Source organism: Caenorhabditis briggsae, assembly GCF_000004555.2.
Source record: "Caenorhabditis briggsae complete genome, chrI, whole genome shotgun sequence".
Lineage (NCBI taxonomy): Eukaryota > Metazoa > Nematoda > Chromadorea > Rhabditida > Rhabditidae > Caenorhabditis > Caenorhabditis briggsae.
In genome coordinates this window covers 1657994-1670523 of record NC_013489.2, presented here as the reverse complement: position 1 = coordinate 1670523, position 12530 = coordinate 1657994, and the positions used below count along the sequence as shown (strand labels likewise).

Here is a 12530-nt window from a genome sequence, read left to right as displayed (position 1 = left end):
AAAAAAAGTTGTCAATTACAAAAATGAAGCTCTATTTTTGTTCAGTATACTCTGACACTTTCAGATAAATCGGACAAAAACTAAATAATTTTTTAGACCCTCAAAATTTGACCTCCTTTTTGGCCAGTAGGGCGCATTTACTCACTTAAAAGGGTTTCTCGTGTTGAAGGAAAATGTGATACCATCGGGATTACATTCGAATTTCGGATCTCCAACTATCTCGTTATCCAATTGGAATAGGGTTACGGTAGGTATCTGAAAAAAAAACGTTTTTTGAAAAACTTCAGCTACGCGGCTGCATAGCTCTGAAAAATAAAAATACCGTTTCTCAATCAATTCTAGTTTAAAAAATTACAATTTTTTTGATCTCAGCTCGTTACAAGCTTCAAAATGAGTATGAACAAGGCTATGTTCGGTGAAAATTTTGGATTACTGCAGTTTTCGTGGTGGGACCCAAAATTCTGAGAACCTAGTCGTGTTCATACTCATTTTAAAGCTCAGGACAAGTTGATTTCAAAAGTCACAAAATTTCCGAGAATAAAAACTTCTAGATGATTTTTTTTAATTTCCAGAAATTCAAAAAGTGTTGGTTGGAATTTTTATATTTTTCAGGGTGTTCTAGACCTTTGATATCCTAGGAAATTCTGATTTTCACAAAATTCTGAATTTTTAAAAACTTTCCTTACCATAAATATTAAAATCCCAAAAATCAACATTTTCGGAAAAGTATCAGAAAATCTAGTGAGTTTTGGATATAACTCTCAACCACCGAGTAAATACAAATACCACTACAAAAGAAGGGGTCCGAAAAGTGGGCGGAGCCTCCCTTCCCCTCCTTTTGTGCCATAAAAGAACCCCCCATGGGTAAACACACAAAAGGGTCCATTACCCTATACCTAGGTTTCATGAGATTTGCGGGGTTTATGATTGAAATTGGATTTGAAAAGTTTGGGAAAATTGAAATTTCGTTTTTCAATTATAAACTTCAAAATTTAAATTTCGAAAAGCTTTTCAAAATTTTGAACCGCCGCCCAGCAGGAGGTCGTTTGGTCCATTAAAGGGAGGGGAAGTCCCGAATAGACACCCGAAGTGTTTGCACAGTTTGTTTTGGTGCATTATATTAATTACAAAAGAAACAGAGAGAACTCGTACTCTTCATAACAGGAAGTTTCGGAGAGTCTCTTTTGTAAAGAGAGATGGGATTAACTGCCCTTGGTAACAGGAAGAAACATTTTAAATGGGTGAAATCGGATGTTTTCAAGGACGGATTTTGAATTGAGGATCTGATAGAAGTCCATCCTATACGTGCGCTCAATTATCTCGGTTCCTGTGAAAGATACCAAAAAGTTATCAACTAACGAACTCAGCAAATTTTTGGCACATGTGCCGCTACTTGGGGCACCGGTGCCGCTGCAACGCGGTAATCGTGCCCGGGGGGTCGGGGCACGCATGCATTTGCCGTGCCGTTGCCGTGCCGTATCCGTGCTCATGTGTGCCGTTATTTGAATTTTTTTTCTCGAAATCGGGTGAATTTTATCGATTTTTCTTAAATCAAACAGTTTATTTGATTAGGAATGCAACAACAACAAAAAAACAACGATGAGAAAATTCAAAAATGTAGAGAATATTGCGCAGATTGTGTTGAAGATGGCGACGACATTAAGATTCCTCCTCCTCTTCTCCAGCTTCGTGGGCCCTGCTCTTGGCAATGTGTCTCTGAAAGAATGTTAAAGATTATTGTCGAAACAAATTGGATGGAAACTCACTTTTCTTCTTGCGATGTATCCTTGTGAAGATCCATCGGCAATTATGAATGTTCCTAGACGAAGCTCTTTGCTGAAAATAATTTATTTGTTAAATGAAAAGATTACAGAAAACTTACAGAGCATTTTTAAATTGAGCTCGAAACGTATTAGTTTTGAACGATTTTTTAGCAGACGAAAATTGGACGAATTTCTTCTTTTTAGCCTCTTCGGTGGCATAGTTCTTCAACAATCTCGAATTTCCGAACTCTGACCGATATTCTGGTTCGTCGAACAATTGATCATCGAGTTGAAAAAATTCGAGAAACAACTCTGAAAGATGCATGCTTCGCACTCGTCTCGTTTTCCTTTCTTCTTCCGTCCACAACAATGACAATAAAAGTTCATTTCAAGAATAACCTCGTTACGGAGCAGCTCCAACTCTCGCTTGATAACACCCAATGATACGGGCGGTGGTGCTCCATTAATAACCGACATCATTCCATCGAGTCGATCCATAGAGTTTTCTGATATTCCCTCTGAGAGCACAAAGTTGATGTAGCAGGAAATTCGAATATCAGAGTCTTGAATTTCTCTTCTTTCGTAGTTCATCATTGGTAAGAGACAATCATAATCGACATCTTCCAAGTTTTCACCGAAATCCACCTGACCTGAAAACATAGGAACTAACAATAACCTTTCAAAAAATTTTGAACACTGTCATTTCAAAATAGATCAGTTTTTCACATCTCGGTCACTTACTCATTTCATTTGTAGTATTCCTAGTTGCTGGTCGTAAACTACTTTCTTCTTCTTCAGTATCCTTCCACAGTTCGAAATCTTCATTTCTCGACTCCATAACTGAAAATATTTTCGATGTTACTATTACTTGAGAATTTCCCAACTCACCAATTTTCTTCCGGTGTCTTTTCCAACGCGACATCTGCTACGGCTACTGTCTGAAAACTAAAAAGGGATAAATTTCATGACTTTCGAACGAAAAAGACAAAAAAAACAAATTTAAATAACATAAAACAATAAAAAATACATAAATGTATGGTTATAAATCGAAAGCTAATCAATTTCGAAACTCCATGTATAGACACGAGATGCGCAGATGGTTCAAGAAGGGGCACGGCAACGGCACGGAAGGGGCACGGTAGCGGCCCGTTAGGGACACGGGTGCGGTGTTCCACGGGCACTTTGAACGCGGCACCGTGCCGTTTGGATGCGGATCCTGTGCCCCTCTGTGCCCTAGCGTGCCGAAAATTTGCTGAGAAATATTATTAATATCATGATAAACATTTTATCAGTTAACTAATTGTTTATATCTTTCGAAAGAACCAAGATAACTGATCTCAAAGTGCATAAATAGATTGGGCTTCAATTAGAGCGTATATCCCGAAGAACGCCACTTCATAGACAATATACCGTAATCCAATTACATTCATCTTGTAGTTCTTGAGTTTTTCTACTATATTCATTTTACTTGGTTAAAAAATATTGAGTCCCATAGAAGTTATGGCCTTATCGGTCGTTGGTTCATCTGATACACCGAAGCTAGCATTCAAAGCGTCCTAACAGCAAAACAGAGTAACTTTCTGAATTTATAATTAATATAATTTGTAGAAAAGGACATTTTCTACATTTTCATGTTTATTTCAGCTAAAAATGTTGATTTTGAAGCGAGTTATGGACCAAAAACCAATGGAGCGCTTCTGATTTTTGAAGTCATATTGGTGGACACAGGGCGACTATTAGACGATGCATAACTTGGTTCAAACTTGGAATTTCTGTTTAAATCAATTAGTGAAATGTAGAACTCAACAAGATCTACATTTTGATACCTAATTTCATTTTCTATATTTTCTATGTATAGAGCGCTTCTCATTCTGGTTCAACAAAACTTGCTCGTTCAATTCCCCATACAGCAACACTGAACAATTTTTTATAGTTAAGTTAAATATGATTTTGTAGAAAATATCATTTTCTATATTTTCGTTATTATTTCAGGTGAAAATCCTAATTGTAAAGCGAGTTATGATCCGAAAACCAATGAAGAGCTTCTGATCTTCAAATTCATGTGAACCGCTGAGACTCGCGTGTTCAACGCCCTCTAACAGAAATAATGAATAGTTTCCTATAGATAAATTTAATATCAATTTGTAAAAATCTTATTTTATACATTTCCGTTTTTATTTTAGCTGAAACTGTTGATGTTGAAGCAAGTTATGGCTCAAAAACTGATAGTGGGCGCTTCAGATCGCTTTCTGCCCCGTAACTTTTTTCATAGGCAAGACACAGCACCCTAATTAATTCCGTTTTGTAGCTCTTAAGTATTTCTATTATACCCAATTTATTTGGTTAAAAAATATTGAGTCTGAAAGGAGTTACGGGCCTCTATAGATTTTCATGTCAAAACCACTTTGTCCCTTGAGAAACTTGAATCCAAGATTAACACAAATTTCTTTATTCTCACGAAATCTTTGAGATCATGAGAATTTGAACAGAAACAAGACGAGGAAAAGGTATGCAATTATTTGGTCAATCCGAAGAAACAGATCGAGAATCCAACAGTTCCGCCAATGAAGAATACAAGGACAACCGTAAGCAATCCAACACAAATAACAGTTTTCCATTTCTTGCAGAAAGATTTTTTCTGAGGTCTAGCTGGTGGAGGATTCTAGAAAAAATGCGGACATCAGGATAAACAGACACGAGAAAGGACAAGAGGACTTACCGGAAATGTCGGGATATAGAAGGTAGTTCCTTCTTGGTTGATCGGCATTTCGCGAGGAAGAGGTAGTAGGAGAATACGAAGAATCTGATAGGAAGTCGGAACTAATAGTTAAGAGCATTTTCAGCTACATCTTCACTCCTTGGCTCCGCCCCTTTCTTAATTGTAGCTTTTTTATAAGAGTCCATCGGAGGTTGATATCATTGGCAAGTCTCAAATTACATGTTCTGCAGAATTGTTCTATAAGGATCAGTTGGATGATCAAGCATCTGAAAAATTGTCAGATCGATTTGAAAATTGATTCGTGATCAGCAGATCACGAGGAATCGATAGAGTGGTAGATTGGCAAGGGCGGGTCCATATATGGCTCATAACTTCAAATTTGGCGGCTTACAACTCCTTTATAAACTTAATACTTTGGATAAAATAACATGCATCTGATAGACAATTTCAAGAGCAATACAATGATACTAAGCAAAAACCAGTATCTTGTCTATGAACAAAGTTACAGTTTGTAAACTTTTCAGATGCACCTGTCATTAGTTTTTGAGTCATAACTTGCTTCAAAATCATCCTCTTTAGCTGAAACAAAAACGAAAATGCAGAAGATGAAATTTTCTACAAAATGATTTTAAATTTAGCTATAGAAAACTTGTCAGCTTTGCTGCTTGGGAGCGTTGAACGAACGACTTTTGTTATATCAGACGATGAGAAGCACTCCATCGCTTTTTGGGCCATAACTCCTTCAAAACTAATATTTTAAGCTGAAACAAAAAGGAAAATGTAGCAAATGAGTTTATCTACAGAATGGTATTAAAATAAACTTAAGAACAATTTTTAGTTGTGCTGCCGGAAGGCATTGAACGAGATACTTTTGATAGATCAGGATGAGAAGCGCTCTTCATTAGTATTTGAGGCATAACTCCCTTCAAAGTCAATATTTCCACCTAAAATAAAAACGAAAATGTAGACAATAATATTTCCTAAAAATGATATTAAATTTAGCTATAGAAAACTTGTCAGCTTTGCTGCTTGGGAGCGTTGAACGAACGACTTTCGTTGGATTAGACGGATGAGAAGCACTCCATCGGTTTTTGGGCCATAACTCCTTTCAAAATCAATATTTTAAGCTGAATTAAAGAGGAAAGTATATCACTTTACCAGATCTACAAAACAATAATTGATTCAACTATGTTCAAATACCGAGTGTTGAAACCGGAAACCGTAAAACAAAGGGGCAGCGCTCGGTTCCCTTATGGTATGTGTTCCAGAAATTGGTTTTTAAATATAGTCATATTAGGCATCATTTTGTAGATCTTTTTAAGTTCTACATTTTACTTATTAATTCAGATGGAAATACCCGCCTCGAACCGAATTATGCATTGTCTAATAGTCGGCCCGCGTCCACATGAATGGGTGGGCTTTGAATGGGCTTTTATAGGCCCCCTGAAAACATGGAAAGTTCACAAAATCGACATCATTTTATTTATTACGCCCACTTTTCAACATATTTTACACAATAATTCTAATTGACACAACAAGCAAGAGACCATATGAAAACGAGAAACGGAGGGAAATCTAAAGGGCGGGATGAAGAGAAAATTAGATCTTTGGGCGAAAATCCTAACCTTTAGCAGAATTTTTCCGGTATAAAAGCAGCGCAGAAGCAGAGATAATTTAGTTGATTTTCTATTTTTTTTTTTGGGAATTTTCTGGAATTTCTCTAGAGCTTCTGGATTTTTCAGGAAATAATTCAGAACTTCATTTTTTGAAATTGCGTTTTGGAATATCCCAATTCGGAGCTGATAAGGATGCCAATGTATTAAGGTACGTTTTCTCCTTGTTTTTTTCTTAGTTGTAGTCTTTTAGACTACTGTAGTTTATCCTCTATGATCCTAGTGTACATAATGACCCTCTGACTTCTTTGTGGATTCAGAAATTCAGTTTTTCCTGAAATTCTAATTTTTGTTAGATTTTTCAATTTTGTTTGATCTCTATCTCATCAACACACATCATAGGAGGACCTTTCCAAAAATCCAAATTCCAGATAATTGCTTTGTTTACAACTTTGGGACAACTCGAGAAACTTCTTTTCGGAATCTAAAGGGTCAAGTGATGTAATCTCCGAAAACTGAAGACATAAGGTGAGGTGATGTAAGGTGATGAGGCGAAATTTCGAGGGTTACTGTATTTGGGGTTAGGGGACAGTCCAAGAATAGACGACTTTAAACTTACTGTGGAGGAAGACCTTTATGTGTTGATGTAGACCTTTTGTCCTGGCCCATCAAAAGAAGCTTCTGGAACATTCTGTGACGGTGTTCCTGAGCTACTGTACTTGTATCTACTGAACCATCAATACTTCAGGATTACTGTAGTTAGGGTTACTGGACAGTTATAATCCTAAAGAGAATGATTCCAAGACTCGAAGACTTCTTCAATGTTACGGTAGAGGATGGTAAATCGTTGGACCATCTGGAAAAGCTTCTGGAACGTTTTGTGGATGGTCGGGAGCTCCCTCTGCGGACCATGATTTTATAGTTCGTTCGATTTTATAGTTAGTTTCATTTCTTGTCATTTTCCACCCACTCAGATACCCTTTATATTTTAAACTTTCTTTATATTTTAAACTTAACATCATGATAAAAAATTCTGTGCGATCTCCACACCACATCGCATCACTTTTATCATGTTACCAACCTTTTCAAGGCGAAATATCGAGATAATTGCTCTATTTACCAGCTGGGAAAGGTTGCTTTCTGGAGAAAGGGTATGGACCAAAACCCGTGCGTGGGTCAGATGATTTTAGGAGAACAATCTGAAAAAGAAGAAATTGGGAAGTAGGGGTTTTTGAAGGGGTAGAACTTTAAGATTCCTTGGTACCTGAACTAAAGATCATTAGTCAAGTAGAGCTAGACCAGTATGACTGCTAGGCCCTGGGGCAGCAAGACCAGCGGGACATAGACTAACAGCTCCTTAAGATTAAATGATCCGAGCCATACGGACCTTAGCCAAGAGGATCTAAGGCATCGGGACCTTTAGAACCAAGGATCCTAAACCAGAACGCGCAAGACCAGTAGGACAATGACTAGCAGGTCCTACGATCACAACGTACTATCTGGAACTAAACCGTGACTATTTAAGCCATGTGGGCCTTCAGAACCTAACTAGGATCCAGGACATCCGGACCAAAAATATGATGATCCACGTCATCAACACATTCAGAATCTAGAATCTAAAGCAGGTGTTTTTGATAGCTCCTAGGATTTTCTTTCCATCTCGAAACTGTGGATTACGGTAGCAGAGCTTAGGATGCAATTGAGACCATTATCCACCTCGAAGTTCGGGTCCAGTGGATTACTGTAATAATAAGACAGTTGGGATTCTATTGATGAATCATTTCTTGTAACATCATTTGGAAAAGTTTGAAGAATCAGAAAATCAAAAATTGAGCATGATGTAAGGAAATCAAACAGTGACAATGGAAAAGAATGTTTTAAGGGGGACAGGGTTTTTACAGTTACAGTATTTGACGTCATAGTGTAGTTATATATCGTACAACCTGGAATAGAAGAACCCCCACCCTGCCAAGTTTGACCTAATTTATCTCTGTTACTGTAAGAGTCATCAAAAAGTGGTTCACTAATGAAATGTTTCTGATATTATGATAAACAATTTATCAGTTGATAACTCTTCATATCTTTGACTTGAACTGAGAAAAATTATCTCAAATTTGGAAGTTTGGGCGGCCCTTCTAATAAGGAACCTGGATTACTGTACCTCCAATAAATGACCTTGAAGAGTATTTTAGAATCTTCCAGAATCTTCCATAACAACCTAATCGTCACCTCCTGATCAGAAATGTTCCAATTTTCCAGAATGTTTCCCCCTAGAGTGATATGTTAACTGATCATAATGGTGCCCCTTGTAAACAAAACTCTGAACTTTTCGAAAATTTTATGAACTTTTTGATTGAAAAAAGGGGCGGAGTCTACAACTATAATTTTCGATTCTTTCTGAAATTTTTTTGAAATCTCGAAAATGAAAAAGGGGCGGAGTCGGGTATAAAAGCGCGGGGAACTTTTGGCTTAGGTACAATTTGTATACCTCTGAAAACCCTATCCTCTACCTCTCGAGATGCCCCGCGGTTCCGTTTACCCAGGTTCCACCGTACCCCAAATTGTAAGTTGTATTAGTTTCTACGGTACTACTGCACCTTGGCGGTCGAAAACAGAGCCGTGGTCGGTGGCCTAGCGGACCTAGCCCGGACATCTTGGCCCACGGTCAACGGCCCAGGCCGTGGCCTAGTTTCCCAGAGCCTTTGGTTTTGATAACATCGACCTATCCTTTTTTCAGGTCGTGGAACAACCAGAAGAACAAGGGCCACCACCACTCTGGCCGACAAGAACGCACAAAAGACTGGCATGTATTGGCCTCGTGGTTGGCGCAATCACCGCATCGATTCTCACCGTTTGCATTGGAGCCACCATCTGGGTCGAGATGAAAAATGATTAATTGATTTGCCGCCTATTTCTCTGGGTCTCTCTCTCTCTCTCTCTCTCTCTCTCTCTCATTCTGGAAGTGTTTCCAGATGTGCGCCTTAAACTTTTTTGTTGCATAAAAAAACAAATAAAAATTCCGATTTTTTATATTTTTCAGAATTATTTTTCAGATTTTCAGCATTTTCCCGGCGATTTTCGAGTTTTCCGGCATTTATTAGAGCGTGCTTGCATTGTCGCAAATGTTCAAAAAATACAGTAACCTAAAAAGAAGGTAAAATGTGCGAAAAACGCTTACAAAAATGAGATTTTTGGTATATTTTACAGGTTTTTCTTTTTAAATCTCTTCAAGATCCATATATTTTGTAATTGTTTCCTCAAAAATCCGTTTAAAAACCGAAATCAAGTAAATTATATAAATCGCTGCGAAACCCGACAGAAAATTTTCGGTTGTGTGCCTTTAATATTTTTTTTGCTTTCTTTTGAAAAATAAACTTCCATGTTTTGTTTCAAACAAGAAAGCACATAGAAAACTCGAATTTTTTACCTATTTTCAGATTTTCTTAGTATTTTAATCGATTTTCAGCATTTTCCGCTCAATTTTTGCTTTTTTGACATTCTCCCACGGTGTACTGTAGACTGTTTTCAGGCGCGAATCATTCGAATTCAAAATTATCGAGGTCGAAATTTTTCACTGCATTTTCGGTGACCAAAATGGTATTTTTAACGATTTTCAAGGGATTTTTCCAGAGAAAAAGCGATTTGTTTCAGAAAAATTCTCTTCGAAGGGTGTGTAGACGCCCGTGTCTGATGAGGTTGGTCGCCTCGAAAAAATGAAGTGTGAGTGGATTTTTTTTTCAGAATGTTCAGTCAAAAATTCAAAAATTTTCAAATTTTCAGCCACCGCCAGATGCTCAAAACCGACGATGCCACGTCCAAGAACGTCTTCTGGGTCATCGTTGACGCCTAGCCGAGAGCTGCTCAGAGATTCCATACGAGTAGGAATTTTCCAGAATTTTCTTGAAAAAATCGTTTTTTCCAGCACCAAGTGTCTTCGGAACCCTACGTCTACATGTCGAGAGAGAAGACGTGGCAAGAGGCGACGCGTTTGGCTGCCAGTTTGGCTAAGGTACTTGCCACGTGGATTTCTGGGAAATTCGAAAATTTTCAATTTTTTGACCTAAAAAAATTTTTTTTTTGAAGTTTTAACATTTTTTTCAACAGTAAATCTCCTGAAAATCATAGATTTTTTACTGAAAAATTTTGAAAAAAAAATGTTTTTCTTCGAAAAATTTGAAATTCCCGCCAAATGTTTCCTTCCAGAAACCCGACGTCGTCCGCAAAGCGATATATAATCTCGAAGCTTCGTGAACAAGAAGATAGCCGACGCGCTTGTCGAGTACGAAGTCGTCGACACTCATTCTCCGGCGATTATGAAGATAGCGGAGCATGTGGAGGTGAGCAAGAATTTGAAAATTTGAATTTGGCGCCCACAGAACTATGGGGGCGAAATTCAAATTTTGAATGACGAAATTCGATTTGTCGAGTTTTCAACCGATTTTTTCGCTTTTTTCGGCATTTTTCAATTTTCAGACCATCGCAATAAACGTCATCCACTTCCTGGAATCGCATCGCCAACAAATATGCGCAGGGATAAGCGCCAAGACCGCCGGTCTCCGTCAGACTGCATGAGAAAACGGGACCGCCCATTTTCCAGAGAATCTCTGAATAAATTAACACCCGTTTTAAACGATTTTTACTACCAATTCTTGTCCCAATTTTCAATGCATTCTTTCATTTTTTACAATTTTTTTTTCAAAAAATTTTTCCCCGATTTTTTGGAATTTTCTCGAATTCCCCACCATTTTTCTATCCCAATTTAATGCATTCTATACATTTACCTCGTATATTCACCATTTTTATGCATTTTTTAATTCACAACCTCGAAGATAAACCGTGTTTTGTCTTTTTAACGACCAAAAATAAGCAAAAAAAAGATTTTTCCCTCTTTTTCTCTAACCGCCCTCTTCTGTTTACACACTCTCGTCGTCGCACCCCAAGTGGCCGCTTTTCTCGGTCAATTCTTTGCAGTTTCTATGCTTTTTTTCAGATAAAATCCTTTGAAAATCTGTAAATTTACTTTCAGAGAACAAAAATAATGCGACAAATTGTGGAATTTTTGGCCGCCGGAGAGCCGATGAAGGCGTTGGACCTTTTTGAGAGAACTGTTGATGAAGGTTAGGCTTTTTAGCTGAAAATGACTTAAAAATGAAGATTTTGAAAGCAAAAATAGCTGAAAAACCGAAAAAATCGACTAAAAATAACCTAAAAATCCGATTATTGGGAAAAATTCGAAAAAAGAGGCGCTGGCCTACTTGCGTTTTCTAGGCCACGACGACGATTCGACGATTCTGGAAGCTTCTCGACTACTGGCCAACTATATTCGACACTCGTCGCGTTTCAAACGACACTTAATTTTTCTGAAATTACAAAAATGCAGTGCTCTGTCTCGGCTCTATTTATCGTTTCAATTCAATAGCTTCCGAGATTCGGCGTTTCCGAAAAAAGAGATTTTCGAGGGAAGCTGTTTGCACGATTCGGAGGCATATTTGGAGAGAAGTAAGTGCGCTCTAATCGGAATTTTTTGAAAAACTAAGAAATTTGAAAAAAATATTTGGTCGGGAACGATTTTTTCTACGTGAAAATTTGCTTTAAAAATTAGCATTTTTACGTGAAAATTAAAGAAAAAATTCAAAAAATTACATAAAAATGATTTTTTCATAAAAATGAAAAAATATTCAAAATTAGGACAAAGGTCAAAAAATCATGTAAATTTTGAAAATTTGGATTTTTCTGAATTTTTAGAAAAAATAGAAAAAATGAATTTTAAAAATATTTTTTACTTAAAAAAAATTTTCAAAATTAAAAAAATCACCTAAAAATTGAATTTTCAAAAAAAGACATTTTCTGAATTTTCACGTAAAAATCAATAAAATCTCAGGGTCATTTTAAAGTGGTGGCCTAACTTTTGCAAATTTGGTTTTCTAGGCCACCACTTCAAAATGTCCTAAAATGCCCTAAGATGACCTTGGTGTGTTTACTAGGTCATTTAGAAGTGGTGGCCTAACTTTGGAAATTTGGTTGTCTAGGCCACCACTTCGAAATGACCTGGAACCAGTTGCATGTTAGGCGATTTTTAGGTCAAAAATAAGTGGTAGCCTAGAAAACCAAACTTGCAAAAGTTAGGCCACAGCTTCGAAATGGCTCAAAACTGCCATAATATGACCCTGGTATGTTTTCTAGGTCTTATTGGAATGGTGGCCTAACTTTTGCAAGTTTGGTTTTCTAGGCCACCACTTCAAAATGACCTAGAAAACACACTTTTGGAAGTTTGGTTTTCTAGGCCAGCTTGGTAAAATGACCTGAAAATGACCTGACATGACCCTGGTGGTTTTTCTAGGTCATTTTGAAGTGGTGGCCTAGAAAACCAAACTTGCAAAAGTTAGGCCACCATTCCAATAAGACCTAGAAAACATACCAGGGTCATATTATGGC

General features: G+C 37.3%; 4 protein-coding genes across 4 annotated transcripts in view; 3 read left to right on the top strand and 1 right to left on the bottom strand.

Moving 5' to 3' along the window:
* CBG05090 overlaps nt 1-2354 on the bottom strand; it is a gene marked incomplete at both ends in the record, with an annotated part of 9413 nt that extends 7059 nt beyond the window's left edge. Inside the window, 2 exons of the mRNA XM_002638709.1 lie at nt 146-255; nt 2163-2354. Coding sequence (XP_002638755.1) covers nt 146-255; nt 2163-2354 — 302 coding nt within the window. The remainder of the gene's footprint in view (nt 1-145; nt 256-2162) is intronic.
* A 4534-nt stretch (nt 2355-6888) lies between these two features.
* CBG25179 lies at nt 6889-8991 on the top strand (the record flags this gene model as incomplete). The annotated part of the gene is made up of 2 exons (XM_045241209.1): nt 6889-6934; nt 8858-8991. The coding sequence occupies 2 exons, from the start codon at nt 6889-6891 to the stop codon at nt 8989-8991; spliced, it is 180 nt and encodes a 59-aa protein (XP_045098398.1).
* Nucleotides 8992-9808: 817 nt separating this feature from the next.
* Nucleotides 9809-10667, top strand: CBG05095 (the record flags this gene model as incomplete). The annotated part of the gene is made up of 4 exons (XM_002638710.1): nt 9809-9815; nt 9876-9973; nt 10018-10104; nt 10569-10667. 4 exons carry the CDS (start codon nt 9809-9811, stop codon nt 10665-10667), a joined length of 291 nt encoding a protein of 96 aa, XP_002638756.1.
* A 466-nt stretch (nt 10668-11133) lies between these two features.
* The window catches only part of CBG05096, a gene marked incomplete at both ends in the record, with an annotated part of 8365 nt that continues 6968 nt past the window's right edge, over nt 11134-12530 (top strand). The window contains 2 exons of the mRNA XM_045241200.1: nt 11134-11212; nt 11364-11600. Of these exons, the coding sequence (XP_045092865.1) occupies nt 11134-11212; nt 11364-11600 (316 nt within the window). The remainder of the gene's footprint in view (nt 11213-11363; nt 11601-12530) is intronic.